Genomic DNA, 27,199 nt, shown 5'->3' on the forward strand with positions numbered 1-27,199 from the left:
TCTGAAAGTTCTGGTGACAGGGTCACTGAATGCTTTCTGTCACTGTAGTTCAACAGACAGGACAGGAGGTAAAGGCACAGTCAAGAGAACTAATTGTTAAGAGCTTTGGGAAATTTATTCGCATGTTTTCTTGCCTCAATCTGCAAACAATTGGATCACATCATACGTGGGCATGCACACTCAGGAAACAGCAAGCAAACACTTCAATATCATCTTAAATGAAGCAGGAAGATAAAGCAGCTTACACAGACTTAAAGTGAGACGTAGGGATACTTGTACCATCACTCTCTTCTTATGGAACGCTGAGGACTGATTACATACAGGTCATTAGCATATGGAAATATAAAATACACTACTTTTTTTCCTTTTAGAGAAAAAAATACCACTAACTGAGATTTGGAAACTTATCAAGAATGTTTTTATGACATAGAAAACAAAAATATATTTCTCTTTCTAAGTTAAACAGACTGATTTTCATGAGTGAGTATTTAGGACTTCCGTCACATTGGATGGTATAAACGTCCAAACACATTCTACTTCTATCATGAAGCATCTGAGTAAGAATGGCCATAACACTCAACGTTTTACGTTTATGCTGCACCCTGACACTATCAGACTCAAAACTACATTGTTTTCCTGCAATTATGACTTTTTGTAATCTCAATGAATTTCTCAAGGACCATTCAACACATTTATACTACTCCAGTAATTACCATGCTACCCAGAAAGCAAGTAAACAGTTTATTAAGAATTAAGTGAGGCATGGAATGTGATACAAGTAAGACACTCAGATGGGCAGAAAAGCACTACACTCACACACACACACAAATTAAATTTCACTTCAAAAGAAAAAAAATCACAAGGCAAAAGAAAAAGCAATTCCATCATTATAAAATAAGTATTTCATGCAAAGCACTAACCCACACCCCCAAACTCCCATCTCCCAATTAACATTGCCATGCTAGCGCATTAATCACAGTGGAAAACAACACAAATATGCAATGGGTTAGAGGAAGTAACATAGCTCATAACTAGACCATGATTTTATATGAGAAAAATTTCCAGATCCATGAATAGAGTAATATTGGCCAAACTTTTAGAAGTATGCAAATATAAACTCCATCAATTCATTTCATTATCTTCTACCTATAAAATCCAGAAGCTTTCAGAACCTGAATATTTTATAAAATTTGGCATGCTCCTTTTAATGTTCCAAGAAATGATTTTAGGATTGCATTTGTTATTAACAGAGAGCTGTATAAAAGCATATCCAGGTCAGGATTTTTTGACCTCTTAAACCTTGCCCACAATTTGCATCATAGTAACAACTCCAGAAATACATTTCTCTTAACTCATAGGACAATAAATTTGACTTTCGAGCAACTATATGTACACATTTCTATCAAGGATCAGTTAATTGAGAGACAAATAAATGCCAACAAAGATAAGGTGTTACAGACAGTGAAGAGGATGTCCTCATTTACAAAGACTTAGGTGGATAAGAACCTCTCCTTGACTCCTGAGTGTGCTGAGGAAGGTAGGTGGCCTCTGTGCAAGATGCTGAGGAAGGTAGGTGGCCTCTTTGCAAGATGCTGAGTACAGGGCTTACATTAGAGAACAGTCTGAGTGGCCTTTCAGGGAAAGTAATTTCTTCCATAGCTGCCACACTGACCATCAGCCTGTGATGGAGTATTTTTAACTGGGCAGAATGCCTTGACAGGAGTAGGAAGCACTGGGCTTGTGCATTCCAGAGGCTACCCACAAATAGATACACTTATATTTATGGTTCTGGGTTGTGTTTACTCATGATAAATAGACTCGGCTATAAATAAAATCATGAAAAACTTAAAAAAAGTACCCACTCCCACTTGCTATTCATCCTTTTTAGATTTAAGGTAATTAGAACTGATAGGAAAATTGTCCATGATTGCCTTTCCCGTGTCTGAAACTTCTACTTACATTCCATGATCAGAGCACTCAGTGTTCAGAAAAACTTGGGGAAGCTTGCCCTCTCTGATGTCCATAACATCAGAAAGATTTCTGAGACAAGAACCAGAGTTTGAGGCCATCGAAGACACTTCTTTAGCCATCAGTCTCCACATCAACACACCAGAGCTCTATGGAATGTGTGCCTTGTAGATACAAAGGCACCACAAATTAAATTCCCAGAGTATTCATAAAATTCTTAAATGAGAAAATATTTTTTATGTGAGAGAAATGCTTCCATCAGCAAATTGAATTTGATAAATCAACGTTTCCCCACTAAGTCTGCACCAGCAACCGAGCAGCCTCTGGAATCAAATGTAACGATCACTCAGGCAATGACAGATGAAACACAGATGAGCAACACATATGAAAATACTCTGTAACCGCTGCAGCTCTAGAACAGTTTATAGTACAAAGCAATGTAAATAAATATTGGGCTAGTACAAAAGCTCTTATTTACATTTTACAAATGAAACTGTATTCAGTGTAAATGCTGTGTTTTAAAGAACACAGTACTGATTAGTAAAATGAGTTCTGTTGAGGGCATTACCATTTTTGTTAGAATCAATACACAACGTATAAAAGATTCAAGTTAACTGTTTATAATTTAGTACAGATAAACCCAGTTGAACCTGGAATGGCATCTGTTAAAGTGCTGAAAAACAGGAAATACTTAGAAACACTGTACATTATTAAAGCTTTATCGAGTCAGAATGTTAAACTTCTTCACATTTTTATCGTTTTTTGCCACAGGCCTGTAGTCAGGATGAATTTTTTTCCAGCCAAGGAGTGAAACTGAAGAGGCCATCAGCTGCTTCGGTACTTTAGGTTTGGTGGAATTGGTTTCAGCCATCAACCATACCTTCAGGCCTTACAATCTGGTAAGTAATTAAATATTCAGGGTAAGCCTGAAAAACAAAGATTAGTTCAAATGTTGGTGTGTTTTGTTGCATGTTAAGGTGTCCTTGCATAAGCATTCCAAACCTTGAGGAGTTCTGTAAACCAGAACTACCTAGAGATCTTTCTCTAAATATTCCTACCTTGACTCTAACCCTTGGATTCTCATCAGAGGCAGGTCTAAGGTGAGAATTAAGTACATGTTTGTCTGTTGTCAGTAACTGAGGGGACTCTGCCACCAATTCTGACTTATAATACTGCTCTAGACCAGCTTTTCATTAGGTCTTGGTCACTGACAGCAAGAAAGAATTAATCATTGCTATACTTTACAGGAAAAAAAAAAAGAGGGAAAAAGATCCAGTAATGATCGACAAACTCTGAATAGGTTAGATAGACACACCAATGGTTCTTTTCTTAATTTTGAAAATCTATGCCAAACATTTTATTTGTAAGTTTCCAAGCCTGAAATTACCCTCCTCCCACCCAAATCCATTTAAGGCAACATGCCCTATCCGTGTAAGAGCCACATACTGTTGGAGACAAACAAATCCAAGTAGAGTGAGTACCTGTTCTCCTCTGTAAATCACATACTCAGCTAACGCTAGGCCATTCACACTGGGCCGGCCAGTGACTGAGTGATGGCCGGGAGGAGAATGTGCCATTTTCATTGCACTGAACTGCAGGAAAGATTTTCCTAAGGTCACTCGGCAAAAGAGCAGCTGCCTACAACATGAAAAAGAAAAATTTACCCTGAAAACAGATTGAACACAAACCCAGAACAGTAAAGTTTTGTTAATAACCATTTCCAGACAACCAATAAATATTATGTTCTAACAACAGTTTAGGGGAAGTCAGAGAACATTGCTTATTATTAAGCATCACAACCATGGAAGACAAGTCAATTTACAGAACTTGAAATTCTGTAGCCCCTTAAATAGTACAGATTTGTGACCCAAAACAGAAATGGTGATAATTTATACCCAGAGGGACTTCCCAATATTAATACATAAGCCTAAACTTGGGAGAAAAATAATGGCAGCAAGAATAAAACAAGCTGGGCCTAGTGAATACTGGCATTCAGGAGGCTGAGGCAGGAGGTTTGAAGCCAGCCTGTGATAGAGTGAGACTTGTCACTCCCTGCACCCGCCCCCACCACATGAGTGCATGAGAGGGAGAGGGAAGAAGGGAGGGAAGAAGAGCAGGAGAGAGACAAAGGAAGGGAGAGCAAGGAGGGGTGGGAGAGAAAAAGAGGGAGGCAAAAAAGAAACAGACAAGACAGGAAACCTGGAAAGTAAGACTTTCTGGGTGTGCGTATAAGCGGAGAGGAGGCATTAATTCTTTTTTGTTTTTCAAGACAGAGTTTCTCTGTGTAGCCCTGGTTGTCCCGTAACTTGCTCTGTACACCAGGCTAGGCTTGGACTCACAGAGAGCCATCTATCTCTGCTTCCCACGGCAGGGATTAAGCGGGGTGCCAAGAGAGAAGTATTGCTCTAGCACACTTCTGGATCACCCAGGAACTTGGTGAAAAATTGGAAAATCCAGTGCTATATAGTCTTATCCCTGCCTCACTAAATATCAGCAATGCAAGAGGTGGGGCCTTGAGGTCTGTATGCGTGTTTGTTTTTCCAAGGTTTTTATATTATGGGCATGGGTATTTATCTGCATGTATGTATGTGCATCTCATATGGGTGCCTGCTCAAGGGGGCCAGAAGAGGGTGTCAGATCTCCTAGAATTGGGAGTTACCGATGGTTGTGAGTCACCATGTGGGCAAAAGAAACTAAAACCTTTGTCTCCTGCAAGAGCAAGTTCTTTACTGTGGTGCCTTCTCTCTAGACTCAGCAGTCTGCATTTTAACAAACGTAGGTAATTTTGGCATATCCTAAGGCTTGAATAATATTGCTCAAACCTGAAAAATCAGGGCCCTAGGTGTGGCGTAAATCTTAGTAACTAATGTTACTTATCTCACCAACGGCAGAAGATACTTTGTGCCTACAAAGATTTTGTAAATTAAGGCCAAGTTAACTGAATGATTTAAAGAACTGAGAATAGGCAACTAACTAAAAGAGGGGATGTGCAGAGCAGATGTCTGATAATTACTCTCTAAAGATAATTAAATAATTTTAATTATTTCTCTTATGGATGTAATGTTAGAAACTGAGGATTAGGATAGTATAATGAAAAAGAAACTCCTATAGAAATTACCATAAGATGAGTAACTAGTCAGTAGCATTGTGTATTTGTGTGTAAGTATGGTGATGGGCATTAAACCCCAAACCTCGTTCCTATTAGGCAAGAGCTAGGTATTTCATTATGTCCCCAGACCCCGAAAACAAGCTTTCTGGAATCTACAGGCCTGCAATATTCAAAGGCTTTAACAACAATCTCCAATGTTGCCTTCTGTCCAGCAGTTGTGGGGTTTTTCTCTTTTTTTTTTTTCTCTCACAGTGATTCACCTACCTCTGCCTCCAGAGCTTTGATATGAAAGGCGTGTCCCACCATGTCTGGCTATTTTTTTCCTCCTTGAGATAGGGCTTAACTCTGTTTACCTAGTCAGCCTTGAACGCCTATTCTCCCCATCTCATCTGTCAACATAGGTGGGCAATAGATGTGCACTGCCTTGCTGGCTCTCCTTAGCATTCTTTATGATGTACCAAGTATTCAAATGAGAAATTGAATTAAACAGGTTAAGTGCTTAGAATCATGCTAGCTCATTTAGATTCTTCAGTAACTATTAGCTATTATTTTAACTTGTAAGGAGACAAAGTTTAATCTGGATCCTTCACTGTCAAATATGTCTTGCCCCCCATGCTCCTCAAATCTGTGGTTAGTTCTCATCTAATTATTCCCAAGACAAGTAATAAGAATCTCTCACCTGTGGCAAATGTAACACGATCTGTCTTTGTGAATCGGACATCCAGTGCCGCCTCCAATCCCATATACATACTGATTGCTTTTGGAAGAGTTTTCAGCAAAATAAATCCCAGCCCCGAACATGCCACCAATGTACGCATGCCTTTCATCAAAGCCCTTATGGATAATCGCATTCACAAAAGGAGACCCTAAAATACAAACAGATGGGTAACAACAACTTAAAAAGAGAATTAGCACTTCGGGGAAGTTAATTTTCCCAAGGAACTAGGATTAAACCCAGGGCTTTGTGCATGTCAGTCAAGCACTGAGCTACACACCCAGCCCTGAGTGTTAAATTCTTTTGTTTTGTTTGTTAAGAGCACAGGCTGCTCTTCCAGAGGTCCTGAGTTCAATTCCCAGCAACCACACGGTGGCTCACAACCATCTGTAATGAGATCTGGTTCTCTCTTCTAACCTTAACCCTAACCCTGCAGGCATATTTGCAGGCAGAACACTGTAAACATAATAAATAAAAGAAGGTACAACAATGCATGTATGTTTAAAAAAAAATGTTCATTGTAAGGTACATTATCACAAAAGAAACTGAAAATATGTACACAAATATAAAAGTTACAGAAATATTATCTTTATTAAGAAGACATAAATAAGTTGCTGGGCAGTGATGATGCATGAATTTGGCAGGCAGATCTCAGGGAGTTTGAGGCCTGCCTGGTCTATATAGTGAGTTCTAGGATAGCCAGGGCTACACAGCAAGAAGATAATGATGACAATGACAACAAAAGCTCCAATCTCACAGGGAGGACAGGGTGAGAACTTACCATGAAATAACATCCTTTCATTTGCATGGTTGTGGTTTTCTTCAGAAACTTCTTTCCTCCGGTGCGTGTATCTTTCCCATAATTTTTTGTTACAAACCTTCTGAATCTAAACACAAAAAAAATAAAAGTCAGCACTAAGTCACCACTGAAATCCCCCAGACATGCTAAATTTTGTACAGACTTTATCAGACTCAAAATACATAAACAAGGCAGCTGGAGAGATGGCTCGGTGGTTAAGAGCAGTCACTGCTTTTCCAGAGGACCTGGGTTCAATTCCCAGCACCCACATGGCAGCTCACAACTGTCTGTAATTTCAGTTCCAGGGGACCTGACATCCTAGGCAAAGCACCAATGCATATAAAATAAAAATTAATAAAAATAATACACAAACAAGATTTGAAATAGCCACCCACCACACATACCCCCACCTTCTTTCCTATCGTTTCCTTTCCCCTTGAGCTTCTACTGGAGTATTTCTATGGTCAAATGGACACTAAGTGCTTCAGCCTCTGTGATCCCTAGGAGCACACATCAGAGCTGCAGTTTTAGTATGGGGGGGGGGGAATCAAAGTACTGGTAACAGATGTAATCAAGGACAACACTTGGCACCAACTGACCTTATTCATGTATAAAATAGAACAAAAATAAAATCATTTTCGCATACACGCACGCACGCACGCACTCGCGCGCGCACACACACACACACACACACACAATTCAATGTTGTATTGAAACACCTTTAAGGAGGAGGAGGAAACAGCATGTTTTTCAATTTGAACACAGTAATTTATAAATCAGCTTCTCCTATTTCCTGCTTCACAAACATTATGTAAGTGCTCCCTTCTCTGAATAATCTAATTGTAGCAGACACAATCAAGCAAGTCAAGTAAACTTTAGTGCTCACTAGCCTAAAGGATGCATTCAGTTCAGGGCATACTGACACTGTTCTGTAAGTTTATTTTATTTTATTTTATTTATTATGTATACAACATTCTGCTTCCATGTATATCTGCACACCAGAAGAGGGCACCTGATCTCATAATGGATGGTTGTGAGCCACCATGTGGTTGCTGGGAATTGAATTCAGGACCTCTGGAAGAGCAATCAGTGCTCTTAACCTATGAGCCATTTCTCCAGCTCCCTTCTGTAAGTTTTTATAATTTTTATTTATTCATTTTTTTCAAGACAGGATTTCTCTGTGTAGCCTGGTTGTCATGGAACTTGCTCTGTAGGCCAGGCTGGCCTCAAATTAGAGATCAGCCTGCCTCTGCCTCCCAAGTGCTGACATTAAAAGGCTTGTGCCACTACTGACAGTCTAGAATTTTAAGTTTTGTAGGACAGTCTTCCCCCTCAATAGTTCCTGAAGCCATGTCAAAAAGCAAGGTGCTGGACAGATAGTATGTTCTTATCAAGACTACTTAAGGCTTTGGGTTGTGGAAAGTAACAGTCTTGGGAAACTTTATTTTCACTCATCTGTTACCTTGAGAATATTGTATCTGTTGAAGATGCCACCTGCATGACCTCCATCTCTGTGCTCTCGGACAGTACTTTGCATCTGATGAAAAGAATTTAAAACACAAATTAGTTTTGTCATTCTGATTTGTGGGAACATGGTTTTGATTCATTTGATCCTATTTTTTGAGAATTCAAGGTAGTTTTAATACTTTTCTTGAAAGGACATTAATTCTATAAACTCATGACTACATTTTTCTTCTTTCAAGACAGGTTTTCTCTGTGCAGGTCTGGCTGTCTTAGAACTCAATCTATAGACCAGGCTGGTTTCGAACTCAGACATCTGCCTGACTCTGCCTCTTGAGGGTTGGGATTACCATAAGTACTATGTTCTAGAGATGACTATTAAGCATCCTGAAAACATATTTATAGATGAAAAGTTACATAATGTAAACCAAGATAAAATGGAATGTAGAAATATGTTAAACATAAAAGCATGGTCTATTTGTGCTGATATTAAACTAATAAAGCACAATATATATTTTCTTGTGAGTATGATCTTTAGAACAAAATCTCACTGAATTTTGCATATGTGCTTAATTCAAACAGATGAGGCACATGTACATGAGAGTGTAATGACTCTTCAGTGAGGTGTGATGGCACACACCTTTAATCCAAGCACGAGGAGTCAGAGGAAGGTGGATCTCTGAGTTTGAGGCCAGCCTGGTCTAGAGAGTGAAAACCAGGACAGCTAAAGCTACATATTGTTTCAAAAGAATATGTAGCTACCTTGCTCCCCCTGCTCCCCCCCAAAATACATAGGAGGATAACTTTTCTAAGATTTCAGTGGATTGAAGAAATCTTTGAAAAGAAACCAGAATAAAAATTTCCCAGATAAATACTATCTACATGTTGAGTACTATCTGAGATTCCTCACTTTGTAATTGCCTTCATAAAGGGAGTGAATACTACCATTATTTTCAAATGACAGAGACCTTCTCCAACAGAATTTTGGTTTCTGGTTCCACATTAATGAAGCAGTTAGTGATCCAAGTATCTAAAACTAAGGTTAATTAAGAAATCCATTGAGCAGTGACTGCTCTTCCAGGACCCAGGTTCAATTCTGCAGCACCTATATGGCACCTTACAACTGTCTGTAACTCCAAGATCTGACACCTTTATATGAATACACATGCAGGTGAAGCATCCATGCAACATAAAAATAAAAATTAAAAAAGAAAGAAAAAAGGAGTGGGGGAAAAACCAAATGCATTGTAAATACTTCCAAATTCTCTAGTTGGTGAAAGAGGGACAAAAACCCAAACCAAAACAAACCAACAAAAAATGACAGCAACGGAATCAACCACATGAGTGGTTAGATCCATAATATCCATTTTCTTAAGCGTGATGAACATACCTCTTCCTCCACAGATTGAAACTCTTTATCATCCGGAGACAGATCTATGAGAATTGTTCCACTACCAGAGTTGTTTAGAGTTAAATATGGATTAAGACCTATGAAATAAAATTTAGAAGTAAAAATTGCCAATAAAACAATCCAATTCAACCAACCCCAAAACAATCACATGATTTATCCGACACTACCAATTCCCCAAAATCTTAATTTCATAAAAATTTGGATTTATAGGAATGCAAAGTGCAGACAGGGACATACTATAATTGTCAGAACTTACTAACATAGGCTTCATTTGGACTGCACTAGTTTTTCCTATCAATGCCCCTTTTCTTTTACTGGATAAAAATCATGGTATTTTTCAGTGTGCGTGTGCATGTGCCTATGTACACAGAGGCCAGAAGTCAGCATCAGAGTCTTCAGAGCCGAGTTAGAGATGATTGCCCAGCTTGTTATTGCTATGTGTGTTCTGAGATCTGAACTGTGGTTTTCATAATCCGGCAACAAGTACTCTTAACCACTACAGACTCATTTCATTTTGTGTGTATGTATGTTTGTCTGCATGTATGTATATGCACCATATGAATGCCTTCAGAGGCCCAAAAAGGGCCTGCTGGGGCTAGATTTATAGAGAGCTGCAAGCAAGTAGCTATGCGGGTACGGGACCCGAACCCTCATCTTCTACAAAATCATTACACCACTCTTACCTGCTGAGCCATCCCTCAAGTAACCCCCCCCCCATCCTGGAACTTGTTTTGGAGACCAGGCTGGCCTCAAACTCACCTGCTTCTGCCTCCTGAGCTCTGGGATAAAAGGCGTGGGCCAAAACATCCAGCTTAAGTGACTATTTTTTTGTTTTTAAAGACTTATTTATTTTTATGTGTGTTTTGCTTGTGTGTATGTCTGTGTAAGGGTGTCAGGTTCCCTGGAACAGTTGGGAGCTGCCATGTGGGTGCTAGGAATTGAACCTGGGTCCACTAGAAGAACAGCAGTGTTCTCAACCCCTGAGCTATTTTCTCCAGCCCATTTTTTAACCTGACAGGTTATAGTGATTTTAGGGACTATTTATAAAAATCCCCTTTCCCTTTTCTTTTATTGCTAATGAGCTTATAAACATACTTTTTCAAATTACTTACTTTAGTAGCTGTTCAGCCTTTTATTTTAATAAAGTAATCCTTTTACTTTCTGTAACTACGAGGAAAAATGATGACGGAGACTTGAACAGCCTCAGGCAATTAAAAACCATCCTATAAGCTCATAACATTTGCTACCTGACCACTGATAAAAATTAATATTCTTTACTTCTACCATTTGTCATGCTTTCTATTTTTATTTTAAAATTTTCCATGTGTATGAATGTTTTGCCTTCATGTATGTCTGTGCACCACGCCAAGCTTGATATCTGCAGAGGAAGAGGGTGCTGGGTCTCTTGAACTGGACGGAGTTACATACAGACAGTTGTGAGCCACTATACCAGTGCTGGGAACTGAACACAGGTCTTCTGGAGGGGCAGCCAGTGTTGAGTCATCTCTCTAGACCCTTGTCAAGGCAGACTGCAGAGACTTAACTATGTCTGTACAAGTATGGGGTCCATATGGAGACTATTCACACCCTCATAATCCCAACAAGCAGGAAGGTAAGAGGATTCTTTGAGTTTGGGGCCAGCCTAGTAAAACTCTGCCTCAGAAAAACAAAACAACACAAAACAAAAGGATACCTCCATGAAATCAACCCCCTCCCCCCAACCAATGCTTGATTTACTGACCTGTAGCCCAGTACTGAAAGGTCAGAAAAGGCTTTCAGTCATCAAGAGCAGACTGTCAGAGGACCTTCTAGACAGCAACCAATTCAGCTTTGCAAGATGGCAACTTTATGAAGAATAGTGACTCTGACAAGAACAGCCACTGTGCCTTAAGACAAGTTTCTTCCATAATGGAAAAAATAAAAAAGGTTCCCATCCAACCACAGTGGACATATCGGAGTGACAGTAAGTCCTAAGTAGCACTGAGGTACTTTCTTCTGCTACCTGCAGTCAGTAGATCTACTTCTATCACTGGTTCCCGAGCCTTGGAATGAAATACAGTGCCAACAATCAAGAAGCACCTACCTGTACAAACACCATTTAGTTTTCACTCAGCTCTTTCCTAAAACCAGGCATCTATTACAACTGCTGTAACACAGGATAGACACCCCAGTATCCTATCATAGGTGGGAAGACATTATTTCTTTTGTTTGAGACAGGGTCTCTCTATGTAGTCCTGAAACTTGTTATACAGGTTAGGCTGGCCTCAAATGCACAGATCCTCCTGCCTCTGTTTCTCTACATGCTGGGACTAAGGACATGAGGGAGTTGTGGGATTTTCTTTCATTTGACATTTTGTCATTATATTAGTCACAGTCCAGAGTAACCTCGTATTTTAAATACTGAGGCCCAGTTTCTCCAGGTTTAAAGGATTTCTTAGTGTAAAACAACTTTGAGTGGTCTTTGTTTTTTTTTTTTTTTCCTTCAAGAAGTGGACGCAAGTGCTAGAGAGCCGGCTTGGTGGTGAAGACCACTGGCCACTCACTCTACCAGGACCTGGTTCCCAGAACTCACAAGGCAATGGCTAACAACTGTATGTTCCTGTTGCTCCAGAGTATCTGGCACCCTCTTCTGGCTTCCTTCGGTACTGAATGCAGGTGGTGCTCACACATCCATACAAAATAAAAATAAAAATTGAATCCCATCCTGGACAGCACATATTTTTCCTCTCTGAAAATCCTATTCATTTTTGTAAATAGAAATTGTTCTTCAATCCTAGTTGTACAGCTTTTATTTTAGGATGTTTTAAACATTTATTCTTCTTTTGATGTCACCAAGTGACAGGTTCCATTCTGGCCCTTTATAAACACACATTGTTATACTCTGTCCTTACTGTCCTCACCCTACTGTTTTCTCCCCCTCCTTTTACTGGTCTTTCCTGTTCCCCCTTGCTTTCTCTACTTTATTCCTTTTTTTTCCCCCAAGACAGGGTTTTTCTATGTAGCCTTGACTGTCCTAGAATTCATTCTGTACACTAGAATGGCCTCAAACTCAAGAGATCCACCATAGTGTGTCCCCCAAGTGCTGGGATTAAAGGTGTGCGCCACCACCCCCAACTCCCTTTCTGTTTTTTATAACACATATTCCTCTATCCCTTCTTGTTCTTCCCCTTCTCAATATCCCCTTTCTACTTCCAAGGCATACATGCACGTATTTAAATCTGGGTTACACATGAGAGAAAACAAATGCTATTTATCCAAGTCTGGAGTGCTTTCATTTAACATAAGGAGCTTCAGGGAGAGCTAGTTTACTGCAAATATCATAATTTCATCCACTACAGCTGAATAGAATTGTATACACGAACAACATTCTTTTATATACATTCATCTGCTGATAGACATCTAAGCTGGCTCCATTTCCTAGTTCCTGAGAATTAATTGTGTAACTGGATATGCAACTATCTCTGTGGTATGCTGGTTTAGAGCCCTTTAGATATAGACCGGGGGAGCTGGGCTTTGGTGACACACGCCGTTAATCCCAGTACTTGGGAGGCAGAGGTAGGTGGATCTCTGTGAGTTCAAGGCCAGCCTGGTCTACAGAATGAATGCCAGGATAGGCTCCAAAGCTACATAGAGAAACTCCGTCGTGAAAACAAACAAAACACCCCCCCCCCCGGCAGTAATGTTGGATCATAATTTTATTTAGTTTTACTGATATCTATAGTAGCTGCACCAGCTTATGTTCCTGTCAGTGATGTGTGAGCATCAGGGTAAATCATCATTTCAATTTAATGGTAAAGTCAAAAATGTGGTTTTTGACTCTTAAAATAATTGACATTTTTACCTAGCTCTGGTACATACACATGTTAACGTCTGTTGAGTGATGCAATTTGCATTTTCCTTCAGCTAAAACATTATGAAAATCATTTCTTTTTTTAAAAGGTTTTTATTTATTTTATGTGCACTGCATGTATGTCTGTGTGAACATGCGATATCCTCTGGAACTGGAGTTATAGACAGTTGTGAGCTGCCGTGTGGGTGCTGGAAATGAACCTGGTTCCTCTGGAATAACAGTCAGTGCTCTTAACCACTGAGCCATCTCTCCAAGCCCCAAAACGCGATGTATCTTACTGACTGTCTAATACCTAATCATTACCTAACACCTTACCCATGCTCCAGACCTTTTAAAATTGTAACACTTTAGAGCTAGAGTAACTTCATTCATTATACCTTCCCATTCTCCATGAATAATAATTCTAAAATTTCTGTACAGGCCAAGAAATTTTACTTTGGGTCATATATTTAACATTAGTAGTGTCAGGAAGTTCTAACTATCAGTAGAGGCCTTATCTGTGTTCAAAACCCCATTATGCTCTCCTTTAGTAAAAAGAGTCTGTCACAGACTTCCAAAGTGTTAGACTGAGGCTACCTTTATAGAAACAGCTGTCAACCAAGTATCAAAATGAAATACCTTGTTGTCCAGAGATCAGTCTTTCAACCCCTTTAATTAGCTTGTGTCGATGTCCATAAGCATTGATCCCAATCTCTTTCAGCTCCTTGTGTCCCATCTCAACTAGCACATCCAAGGTGATCTCATGAAAGAGAATGAAATATTCAGAATGCTTGCTCATTTGGTAGACACTCATATATTTTCATAATATTTATTTCACATTTTTATTAAGCTATATATTTTATGTATATGAATGTTTTGTATGTTTGTGTTGCACTGCCCCTGGCAGCCACAAGAGGGCACCCCCACACAACTGGAGTTACAGTTGTTAGGAATCAAACCCAGGCTACCTTGACAGCTCCATTTCTTACTATTTTGAATAGTTTTGATAGGAAAACAAATCATTTGCTAAATTCAAAAAGTTGGAGCAAAATATGTTGAGTCATAAATGTTATTTTAAGTTTCATCTTTCCACTGAGCCTTCTCACCATCGCTCTACATCTAAACCTTTACACAGGGCCTCGCATGGTTCCTCCAGGATGTGGACTATGCTAAGTACCTCTGCATCACTCACTGTTCAAACTCTTACCTAAAATAAGTCATTTCTGTTTCATGAAATTGAAGCCGTTAATCCTGTTTCACTTATGCAACTTCTACAAAGCCACTCCTATTAAGTCCAGCTAATGGTAATCTTTTCCATCTTGAAATTAACTAAAATCTTTGTCAGACTGAAACTTTTCATGTTTTTGTTCTACCTCCAGGTTCAAGTCTACAGTAATTATAATTTCTGAACTATCACAGCAGCAATGACAACAAAACAAGTATAGGTAGCGCTAGAGAGATAGCTCGTTTAGAGTACTTGCTGCTCTTTCAGAGGACTACTGGGGTGGCTTTCAACCATCCATAATTCCAGTTCCAGAGAATCTGACACCCTTTTCTGACCTCCACAGGCACCAGTCATGCATGTGGTACACATACATGCAGGCAAAACACCCAGACACACTAAGTAAATCTTAAGAAGGATAAGGAATACTTTAAACTGGGCTACTCAGAAAAGCTCAAATGTACGACTGGCACACCCACATCCTGTCCACTGTAGGTGGCAGAATGTCAGGCTTAAGAGCTGGTGGTGATTGAAGTAACAGAACGGAAGAAGCAGCTCAAAGGTAACTTAATTCAAGGGCTGAATAAGGTAACCATGTCACCAAGGAGGATGTTCTGTTACATCAGTCAATTTTTAGATATCATGAACCAAGTGAGACTCCAAAGTTAAGCCAAATCAGAAGTGACTGATTTCCAGTCTCAAACACTTTCAGAGTGGTAGACACTAGTACATGGTACACTCAGCATGCAGAACGCCCTATGAAAACATTTCCCAATAGCTTATAAACTTTAAGTAACTTCAAGCATTTTCTAGATTTTCTTGAGTTTCTATCAAATACTAAACCAAACAATACAATTCATTTACTCACCTGTTCTCGCTCAAATATATCCATTAAGTGCTCAAGCCCAAGATTCCTTATGAACTGAATTATACTAAAATCCACTCCTGGATCTGGAAGGAAAAAGTCCCGAACAAAATTTCACATCAGAATAATGTACAGCAACACTGTAAATATAAAAGCTCTGTTCTGCTACTACATATGTGAAGAATATATCAAAGAAGCAAAAAACCAACAGCCACTTACAACTTATCAAAATTTAAAACTAACAAGAATCCCATAAACTTTTTTTTTTTTTTTTTGAGGTGTGGTCTCACAGTATAGCCCTGGCTAGCCCGGAAGGCACTATGTAGACCAGGTTGGCCTCAAACTCAGAAATCTACTTGTCTGGGTGTGTGCCATCACGGGCTTAAACAGTTAAGCAGTGGGCTTTCTCATGTTTAAAGATTTCTCATTTTATTTTCATTTTAAATTTTACTTTTAGCCTCATCTTTTACCTTTAAACAAACAAACAAACAAATAAAAAAAATCAGCCTTTTGCCAGGCAGTGGTGGCAAATCTCCGTGAGTTCAAGACCAGCCTGGTGTTAGGATGGGTTAGGGCTGGGGAGATGGCTTAGTGGGTAAAGTTACCTGTTGTGCAAACATGGCAACCTGAGTTCAATTCCTGGAACCCATTTAAAGGGGAAGGAAAGAACCTACTTTTTAAAAAGAACCTCTGATCTACACACACCACACACATACAACCATGGCACAAGTTTGCACATATGTATGTACACACACAAAAAAGCAAACAATAAACAAATAATAGGTCAGTAGTACCACGTTCACCAACTTTCGACTTGAATGGAATTTCTACAGGAATTCTATTTACATTATTAATAGAAGACAAATAAATGTGAATACTTTCAGGCTATTTTAATTTATTTCACATAGAGAGTTATATTTAAGATTTAAAGGACAATTCCTACGAATCTAAATGACAAATATGGAGTTACAATAGGAGCTGTAATTTTTACAGAATTTCTCACCTTCTTTTCTTTCCAAACTGGCAGCACCTTCTGTTGTACTTGAACTAACTACTGAGGACAGTTCAGAAAAACTCCCAGATAAGTTGTCAAGACTGCTGGCTGCAGAAAGGCTTGAAGGGCTGGATGGACCTGAAGACAGAGCATCTGCAGTGGCTCCAGGGCTTCTGACACCATTGAGCACTTGAGGTTTATAGCATGAAGGTAGAGCAGAGGGGGGCATGGCTGCTGTCAAGAGAGCGCTGACATCATCTGCCTAGAACACATTTCAAGGAGGTGAAATCTGTCATAAACAAGGTTTACAATTCTCCTATGACTAATAAAAATAGGACGACAAACCTAGCAAACTCATACTGGCCTGTTATCATACAACACTGAGAAATACTAGAAAATTTTAAGAGTGAAACAACAGGCTGATACCTAGAGCTAACTAAATTGTCATTAAATATAAAACATAATTCAGAACACTCTTCCAGGTCACATGTAATTAAACATACAAATAAAAAACTGCTAAATGTTGTGAAGTATGGATGATGAATAAAATGCTAATTTGACACCATGACACACTGAAATTATTTACAGAACTAACTGAAAAAGAACTTTCAACCCTATTACAATTTAACTCTGACATTAGCATTTCAACCTATACAGAACTTTAGCAAACAGAACCACTTGTAGTTTTTAGAAAAGAGTGATTTATTACTCAAAACTGAGAGAACCTTGTTTTTGTTTTTTGGTAAACGGTAATTTTAATCAAACTGCTAGGAAGAAAAAGTCTTTAAATTCAGTGCTATATCCACTTCATTAATCACATACAATTATTTACCATGCTCAAATAATAAACTAAGTAATGGGCTGGAGAGGTGGTCCAGTGGGAAGGTAGCTGCCAGTAAGCCTCATGACCTGAGTTTGATCCCTGGTACCCACATGGTGTAATGAGAGAATGGACTCCCACAAGTTATCCTATGACATCTACAGGTATAGTGAAGCACATTTGGGCCTCCTCTCCTCAATAAACAATTAAAAAATAATATATAAAAAGATGCTAAGTAATCATCAACAGGGATGCTTTCTTGGTTAGTCACTTATAATGTCAACACCCTTACCTTTTTCTTCTTCAATTTGTGCATCTCTTGACCTTATAGTTTGCATATAGTATTATTTATCTTTTTAAAAGACCATTTATTGGGTACATTTTGGTACCTGAAACTATCTAAAGGCTTTAGATAGCATTACAATGCTTAATTCCATTAACTATATGTATTTTATCCCTTATAGATGATGCTTCTAAACTGTATAGGATAACTAGGCAACTAGCAAGACTGCAACTTTAAGTGGTAGAGCTGGAGTAGTAGGTTGTGCCTATTTCAGTCTAAAGCTCACGTATGCTTTCACTCTCTCAAAAACCATCTTTAAAATTTTATTTTGTGGGTATGTGTATAATTTGTATGTATGCATGAATGTATAAATCCATGCATGTGTAAGTTAGGACTCCTGGGTGTTAGACCTCACTTTTGACTATGTTGGAGATGGTCTCATCAGCACTGTGATGCCAGGCTAGCTGGCCCTTGGGTTTCTAGGGAGTTCCTATCGCTCACATATGTTCAAACATGTATCTAGATTTTATGTTGGTTCTGAAGATCCAAACTCAGGTTCTCATACATGTGCAACAAGTGCTTTACTCAGTAGTCCATCTCCCTAGGCCCTATGTATTATCTAGAGCCTTTTATTTTCCTTGCCATTAATTTTATCTGGTGAATCGGTGTTTGGGAGGGATGAATTCTAAATGCTTACTTCTTAATCAGTTTGGAACCAAAGTGACATTTCCAAGAATTCCTTGCACAAATATGGTTTGGTAATTAGCCTTCGGGTGGAACATCTCTTTAAATCTGAATGCAGCCAAACAGTTTCTTGGTCAATCAGTTGGAATAATCTCTCTCCACAGAAGACACTTTCTTTCCCATTTCAAAACATTTCTTACATTGTGTGGTGACACAAGCCTGTAATTCCTGAACACTTAGGAAGCAGGCAAAAGATTGGCTCAGTAGTTAAGAACCCTTGCTTTTCTTCAGAGGACTCAGATTCAGTTTCCAGGCACCATACCAAACGGTTTACAACCTCCTGTGACCCCAGTCCCAGAAGATCATAACACATACAGACTCACATACATATGCATAAAAATAAACAAATCTTTAAAAACAAAAACAAAAACTGATAAACACCAAGTTCCAGGCCATCCAGGACTACATAAAAGATCCTGTCTCAATCCCAGGAGAACAAAACTTTTCTTCCTTTTACTTTACTGCTCTGGTAAATAACCTTGGTGGCAAAGTTAAGGAAGTCCTGTTCTGGTGACTGACACAGATTTGGGAATACAAAAGAGGTTCCTACATGAGTGGACAGGGAAAGAGAAGGAAAAAACCCACATTTTATAAACCTTAAAAACAATTAAGCATTCATTTCATTTATTTTGTGTGCATGTATGTATATGGGTGCATGTCTGCCAAGGTGTACATGTGGAGGTCAGAAGACAACTTGTGGAAGGCAGTTCTCTCTTCTACCACGTGGGTCCCGGGACTAAACTCAGGCTGTTAGGTCTGACAGCAAGCACCTTTACCAGCTGAGCCATCTAGCTGGCTCTCCCATAGACAGCTCTTGTAGGGTAAGCACTAACACCAGGAAGAAGCATCGAGGAAGGACAAAGAATCCCTGCTAGCAGCATGTTTTGAAGGATAACACACCTAACTGGTGAGTTGCTATGCTCTTCAGTCTATTATACCATGCACAACAGTATTTACAAAGGGCCCAGGCCTGTTTTGTTTCCCAACTACTGTTCTTTCCCCCACATCCAAAGTACTTAGTATATAGTAACTGACTACTAACTTATCTACTTATCCCAACACCAAAGGATTCCTAAACTTAAATTTGGGCTAAAACCATATTCACTATGCAGACATTTTATGCATGTCATGTGAACTTTCTGAGTTTCCAAAGAGCCCATCACTTACTGAAACTAAATCTAAAGGTGTTTGTCCTTCTTGATTTTTAAGAGTAGGATCAGCTCCATGGGCCAACAATAAAGCACAAAGCTGTGTCCGTCCCTTTTGGGCTGCTTCATGTAACGGTGTGAAAGCCCATTTGTCCGTGGCATTGACACACGCATTGTACTTTATCAGTAAAGCTGCTACGTCTACATGCTGTAAAAGAAAATATTCCTGTTACAGTTGGAAATGTTTTATGGCATTTTACTTTTTAAGAAACTGGTTTTGAGCTGGGTGTGGAAGCCCATGCCTTTGACCCCAGCACTCAGGAGGCAGAGGCAGGCAGCTCTCTGTGAGTTTGAGGCCAGCGTGGTCTACACAGTGAGTTCTAGGACAGTCAGTGCTATGTAGAGAGACCCTGTCTCAAAAGAAAAGACAACAAAACCTGGTTCTGTACCTACCTTCTTATTTTCAAACTTACTCTGGAAATGAAAAGTAAAGCTATTTCTTCTCAGCATTGTAACTTATGGGCAGTTGCTTAAGAATTATTGTCCAGAATCTGACATAGGAAAATAAACTAAAACAACTTTAGTGATTTCTAACTAATTCTTGTATTATAACTGGTGAATATAAATTTACAAACTAGCAGCCTTCCTCAGTTATTCTAACTAGACCACTGGCAAAGGCCAATGCTGACCAGAATCTTCAGGGTTGTTGGAAGTCTGTAACAATGTATCTGAATCTCTATAAATTCCTTTGAAACCTATGAATTTTCTGGACACACATTCACAAATCAGTATTTCATCAAAGAGATAGGTGCCGAGGATACTACAACATAGGACAAATATATTGCCATGTCAAACAGCATGCCTGTAACAGATTAAGAACTAAAACTTCTGTTATCTAACTTCTTATTTAGTTCTTTGTGAAACAAGTCACAGCAGATTCCATGTGAACTGTGACACTGATACCCACTTTGAAAAGCTGCATGAATTTGGAAAGGAAACTGAGAAGAACTTACCCCGTATGATGCTGCGTTATGTAAAGGGATGAGTCCTCCTTTGTCTTGGGCATTCACATCAGCTCCATGTTGCAATAAGTACTCTGCGACTTCCAAATTATTGTAACCAGCTAATGCAGGAAAGAAGTAACATTGCTTTCAGTTATAAATGTAGAAAAATCATGTGTTACCCATATAGCTATATGTTTTTAAATAGATATTTCTAAATTTTATGTAAATCTGAAATGATTAGTATTTTGTCTTGTGGGAAAGAAATACCCAATTGGTCTAAAATTTTAGAAGCTTTTGGTTTTGGAGACCCAGCAAATTATAGAAAGATTTTCCTCTATCCATTTAAAACTCCCCTACCTCCAAAACAGCAGGATCTCTAGGACACAGGACAACAACAAAATATCCAAGAGGAGCCCAAAGAGAGCCCATTATGGGTGGTGAGTCAGAAACCAGAGGCCTTAAACCAGACCAATGACTCGTGGCAATGAACACTTGCAAGGAAAGATGAATGGACTAAAGGGTAAACTGTGTGTCTCAAATGGCCACACTACAGCTTCCATGAGCAGTTTCTTCCCCACCAAAGGCCCTACCTTCATGGCTGTTACATACAACAACCTAAGCTCAGGCGTGTGATCCCAAGGGCTAAAATTCACAGGCACCCAATCATCTAGCTGCACAACAGGAGGCATTCTTCCTCAGGAGTCTGTAGAAATGCCTCAGCCTAAGGAGAGTGCTTAGGACACATATAGTAGAGCAACCTCAGAACTATTAAGAAAGCTCATTTAGTACTCTGAAGCACGACATAACCTGTATCTTATCAGTTAGCTCAGAATTCTCTTATGGCAAAGTATCTCTAGACACATAATCATAGATGAAGTAAATGTCATTTTTCCCAATATAAAAACAATGATAATGGCTTTAAATGTTTTGTCTATCAGTGCACATATCAGCCATCCCTTAGAAAGATTTAAAGCATTAAGAATGTCATAGGTGTAGTATTTGTGTATATACATGGGTGAAGGTAGACGCCAGAGGTAAATACAGTATTTTCCCCTATTGCTCTCTGCATCTGTCGCCTAAGACATGGCTTCTCTATGTGGTCTTCCAGAACTCTTTAGATCAGGCTGTCCTGCAACTCAGAGATCCATCTCCTTTTGCCTCCCAAGCACTGTGATTAAAGGCCTGCCTCGCCAGGCCCAGCAGTTTTCTACTTAAAAACAACAACAACAGGGCTGGAGAGATGGCTCAGAGGTTAAGAGCACTGACTGCTCTTCCAGAGGTCCTGAGTTCAATTCCCAGCAACCACATGGTGGCTCACAGCCATACGTTATAAGATCTGGTGTCCTCTTCTGGTGTGTAGATGTACATGAAGCAGAATGTTGTATACATAATAAATAAAATCTTTAAAAACAAAAAACAAAAAAACCCCACAACAACAACAAAAAACAAGCACACCCCCCCCATATATTACTCATTGTCTGTGCATACTTATAGTATACATCACAGGTCAGAAAACTTGAGGGAGTTGACTCTCTCCCTTTTACTTTGTGGGTCCCAGACATGGAATTCAGTTTGTCAGGCTTCTCTGATAAATGCCTTTACCCACTGAGGCACCTCACAGATCCTCCACTTGACTATTTGAGGCACAGTCTCTCACTGAGAATGGAGCCCACTCATTCAGCTAGTCAGGTAGCCATCAAGAGGCAGAGATGCTCTATCTTTGCCCCTCAGTGCAGGAGTGTGAACTCAAGTTCCCATGCTTGCATGGCAAACATTTCATGACAGAGTTTCTTCACAGCCCAAGGTTTAGTATTAACACTATTAGAAGTGAGTAGACACATTCTGTGCTTAAAATGTATTTGCAACAACAGGCAGTGGTGGCATACACTTTAAATCCCAGCACTCAGGAGGCAGAAGCTGGTGGGTTCTGAGTTTGAGGCTAGCCTGGCCTACAGAGATAGTTCCAAGACAGCCAGGGTACACAGAGTAACCCTGTCTCAAAAAAAAAAAAAAAAAAAAAAAAAAAACAAAGAAACAAAAAACATAAACAACAAAAAAACAAAAACCAATCTATTTGTATTTGCAACTTACGAAGACAATGTGGACTTAAAATAGTAATGTCAAGGACTAGAGAGATAGCTCAGCTGTTAATAGCACTGGTTCCTCTTCCAGAGGTCCTGAGTTCAATTCTTAGCAACAACTTGGTGGCTCACAACCATCTATAGTGGGATTTGATGTCCTCTTTTGGCATAAAGTTGATAGAGAACTCATATACATAAAATAATCTTAAAAAAAAAAAACTAGTAATGTCAAATGTTCTAGATAAGAGCTGGAGAAATGGTTCAGCAGTTAAGAGCACTTGTTCTTGCAAAGGACCTAGATTTGGTTCCCAGCATCCACAAGGCAGCTCGTAAGCATTTGTAACTAACTGCAGTTCTAGGGGATCCAATGCCCTGACCTCCACCAGGTATCCGGCACACATGTGGTACACAGACATCCACGCAGGCAAAACACCCATGTTGTAAAATAATCTTTTTGTACGCTGTGAAGATGTTTCTCTGTCAAGGCACACCTGCTGAATGGCCAATAGCTAGGCAGGACTTCTGGGCAGAGACAGGAACTCAGGCAGAGACTGGTAAGCGGGAGGTGCTGGGGATGTGAAGCAGGGATGGGAACGAAACACAGCATGGAGGAGAGGTAACAAGACTGCAGAGCAACATAAATGGTTAGTTAAGTTATGAGAGCTAGTTGGGAACAAGCCTCAAGTAAGGCCTAGCTTTCAGAATTAATTAGTGAGTCTTTGGGTCATTACTGGGGAGCTGGTGCACTTCACTTGCTGACAGGCCTGATCATCTAAATTTGATCCCCAGAACCTATAAGGGGAAGACATTGATTCTTTTTCCCGGGCTTACACTTAGCTTTCATTAGAAAATGAAAACTTTATAGTCTTCTATGAAGAAGGCTGGTTTATACAGGCAAGTTTTTCATAACTCTGTTCAAACATGAATCAATGCAGTGACCTCAAAGAAAGGATTCCAAAGTTTAAAGTGATTGGCAGAGCCTATTTCAACTGTTCTTACTGGTCTCACTATGTAGCTGTGGCTGTCCTGGAACTCACTATGTAGACCAGGCTGGCCTCAAACTCACACAGATCTGCCTGCTTGCTTCTGCAGGAATTAAAAGCTTGCACCACCAGAGTTGGCAACTGTTTTTACTGAATGTAAAACAGTGACAAAGGAAGTGAAATTTGGCAACAGCTTCATGTATAAACACAATGGCTCTGTACAAACACACATACTAGGACAGGATGAAAGCTCTGGTAGATAATTTGACTTGCATCTTTCAAGTTTACTTAGAGGAAATATTTTACTCAAGAGTAAAAATGAATCTTAGGGCTGGTAAGATAGCTCAGCAGGGAAAGGCACAGATGCCAAGCCTAACAACCTGAGTTTGATTCCTGGAACCTACATGATGAAAGGGATAAAATAATCTTAGATGTCACCAGGCTAAATCTAGATTCACTCATTACCTGCCAAATGTAAAGGTGTAGAATGTCGACCTTGGGTATCACGGCAATTTACATTATCAGGAGAAGACAATTTCTTCACTCTGGCTAAACAACCCTTCTTGGCAGCATCTAGCAAAGCTGCATCACCTCTAAGTAGATCTTGGATATCTGTGTCTCCATCTTTAACAAGGTCCAGAGGAGTATTACCATCTCGGTTTTTCTTTGTAGGGTCTGCACCATGCTAGGCATGAGGGAAAAAAAAAGGCGGGGGATATTAGTGGGTATTTTGTCATTGAGAAAATAACCAGAGCAAAGAAAATAATCTCATATTAACTCACCTGATTGTCATTACTGTTTAAATACCATAGGCAGCTATAACACATTCGTAAGTATGCATCAAAGAACAGAAAAACTATAGTAAGTTTTCAGCTATATAATTATCATTTTAGATAGTCTTATGCAGCACACAGGCTGGTCTTCTGAAACTTATTCTGTAGTTGAAGCTGGCCTTGACCACTGATCTTCCTGCCTCTTTCTTCCTACATAATTAGAATGTAAGTATGTACTACTAAGTCTGTCCATGTGGTGCTGGGAATAAATCCCAGGGCCTTGTAAACGCTAGCCAGGTTCTACCAACTGAGATATTATATCCATAGTCCTTACATTATAATTTTATGGAACCACTGCCAAAAATGTAGCCCATCATTGACTGAATTGTCACACATTGCATAGTTGCATTTTTCCTTTTTTGGAGACACAGTTTCTCTGTGTAACAGCCCTGGCTGTCCTAGAACTCATTCTGGAGACCAAGCTGGCCTTGAACTCACAGAGAACCACCTGCCTGTACCTCCTGAGTGCTGAGGTATTTTTCTGTTTTTTAAAAACAGGATCTCAACTATGCAGCCTTGGCTACCTTTCTGGAAATACACTTTTGAGGACCAGGCTGGCCTTGAACTCATAAAAACTCACCTGCCTCTAACTCCCAGGTGCTGGGTTTTAAGGAGTGCACCAATATACCTAGCTGCATCTTTCCTTTTTTTTTTTTTTTTTTTTTTTTTTAAATTTTTGGTTTTTTGGTTTGTTTGAGACAGGTGTCTCTGTGTAGCTTTGAAGCCTATCCTGGCACTCACTCTGTAGTCCAGGCTGGCCTCGAACTCACAGAGATCTGCCTGCCTCTGCCTCCCGAGTACTGGGATTAAAGGCGTGCTACCACCAACTCCCAGCTTTTCTTTAAAAAAAAAAAAAAATAATAATAATAATACTATTATTATTATTTATTTTGTGTGCATTGGTATTTTGTCTGCATATGTCTGTGCGAGGCTGTTGGATCCTGGAGTTACAGACAGTTGTGACCTGCCATGTGGGTGCTGGGAATTGAACCCAGGTCCTATGGAAGAACAGCCAGTATTCTTAACTGCTGAGCCATCTCTCCAGCCCGCATCTTTCCTTTTTACAAACACTGTATGAATGAATCTATGCTGTAATATTTTACAGCAAAATATCTGTATCTATATTAGACCAGCACCATCAATTTTATAGACTGTTAAAACAAATTGTTTTTATAAACCACACAATGAGTCAAGTAATTTGAAGTTAGATCACCAAACGGGAAATGATAGCACCAGAACAACCATACAGTAGGTGGCTATATATATATAAAAACAAAACAAAAAAAACCCCTATGCTGGTAATATATACATAGACTCAAAAAATAAACTGCTCATGACATTTTCCTTTGAAATTTTTAAGCATTAGGTAACTTTCCTCCCTACTTTCATTAGTTTAAGTTTTATATTAGTGTTACTAGAAAAATAACCTGAGTATTTTAGGTAATTAACACTGTTCATAGCAAGTACTTAAAGTATACCTGGAGCAGAAGTTTGCATATTTCATATTTTCCTTTTGCAGCGGCTTCATGTAAAGGTGTGAACTTCCACAAGTCAGCTACGTTAACTACTGCTCCATGCTTGACAAGAAGTTCTGCAACCTCATAGTGTCCATAAGAACATGCATTGTGCAAGGGCACGAGGCCTCTGAAAAGTTAAATAAGCAGTAATGGTGGAAAACATGTTTTAATCTCAGTAATTACATATAACCATTGAAAGACATTTCTTGAACTGCCTAAGGGGATATACTAGTTATACTCTGAAGAACTTAAACCTATGGAAAGCAGGAAAAGACTTTTTGGGGGAAGAATTTCAACAACCTTAAATGCAGGGGATTATAAGAAACATTCACATTCAGACTCGACATCTAACATTGTGTATTTTTAACAAAAAACAATTTGAAGATTAACAAAAGAATTTCAAATATCCTCATGAACACTAAAGACTTTACTACATTAATATCAGTATCAAAATCACAAAAATGAAATCTCTGGCAATTATAAAATAAAAAGACATTATACAAGTTAATTTTAATGTAAATTTGAGCCATTTACATTTTGATTTTTGAAAGAAAGGGTTTCATACTGTAGTCCATATCAGTCTCAACTTTTCCAGTGCTTGGAGTCAGGTGTGCACCACTATGCTTAGCATAAAGCCTTAGTAAGTTATCATTGTACCAATGCTAGAAAACAAATTACATGTCATAAAACAGAAGTATTTTATCATTTATGAGGAAAGTCTTTTGCACTTTGCCGATTGTTTCTTACCCTTTATCTTTAGCATGCACATCAGCTCCATGCTGCAGCAGATATTCCACCACAGACACTCTGTTGTATCCAGCTGCAAAATGGAGTGGTGTTGACTGACGTCCTTCTATGTCTCTACAGTTGACACTCTGAACAGTACACAGTTTCTGTAGGAATAAACACAGCACGTGCCTTGTTTTAACGCAGTTTAACAGAAATTTCAAATGCTTGCTTTATTTTCTTACTTCATTAAATAAGTTATTTCAAAAACTATCCTTATTTCAGCTTCTCATTTACTGAAAATTCTTCTGGTCCTCTCATGTATGCTTATATCTTCTATTTTTTTGAAAGTGAGTAAAATTTACTATTTACATATTGATATGATAACTTCAAAGAATCTCATTGTAACTTCCATTTGGTCGTAAACACATGTAACAGCACACTAGATCACAGCAGCAGCGAGAGTTTAAACTCAAAAGTCCCAAATCTGTATCTACAGTCAGAATCTGCATTTTAAGCCAGGCAAGGTAGTATATGCCTATCATCCCAGTATTGGAAGACAAAGGCAGGAGGATTATGAGTTCAAAGCCAGCCTGGACTCCATGGCAAGACTTTCTAACAAACAATAAATAAAAACCACACAGCAAACGTACATTTTAGTAAGACCTTTATCTACAAGTACATTAA

General features: G+C 39.1%; 1 protein-coding gene across 2 annotated transcripts in view; it reads right to left on the bottom strand.

Annotated features, from left to right (window-relative positions):
• Positions 1-709: 709 nt before the first annotated feature.
• Positions 710-27,199, bottom strand: part of Tnks2 (tankyrase 2) — a 61,662-nt gene continuing 35,172 nt past the window's right edge. The window contains exons 14-27 of one of the 2 annotated variants that reach the window (XM_027406336.2): positions 26,534-26,679; positions 25,748-25,913; positions 23,902-24,121; positions 20,382-20,491; positions 19,388-19,576; positions 16,383-16,635; positions 15,383-15,465; positions 13,932-14,052; positions 9,443-9,540; positions 8,054-8,128; positions 6,574-6,679; positions 5,757-5,943; positions 3,450-3,606; positions 710-2,894 (exon numbers count right to left, since the gene is read on the bottom strand). In XM_027406336.2, the coding sequence (XP_027262137.1) occupies positions 2,832-2,894; positions 3,450-3,606; positions 5,757-5,943; positions 6,574-6,679; positions 8,054-8,128; positions 9,443-9,540; positions 13,932-14,052; positions 15,383-15,465; positions 16,383-16,635; positions 19,388-19,576; positions 20,382-20,491; positions 23,902-24,121; positions 25,748-25,913; positions 26,534-26,679 (1,974 nt within the window). In that variant the 3' untranslated portion in view covers positions 710-2,831. The remainder of the gene's footprint in view (positions 2,895-3,449; positions 3,607-5,756; positions 5,944-6,573; positions 6,680-8,053; positions 8,129-9,442; positions 9,541-13,931; positions 14,053-15,382; positions 15,466-16,382; positions 16,636-19,387; positions 19,577-20,381; positions 20,492-23,901; positions 24,122-25,747; positions 25,914-26,533; positions 26,680-27,199) is intronic. The other variant, XM_027406337.2, reaches the window with a different exon arrangement.

This window comes from Cricetulus griseus, chromosome 3, assembly GCF_003668045.3.
Source record: "Cricetulus griseus strain 17A/GY chromosome 3, alternate assembly CriGri-PICRH-1.0, whole genome shotgun sequence".
In the NCBI taxonomy this organism is placed as follows: Eukaryota; Metazoa; Chordata; class Mammalia; order Rodentia; family Cricetidae; genus Cricetulus; species Cricetulus griseus.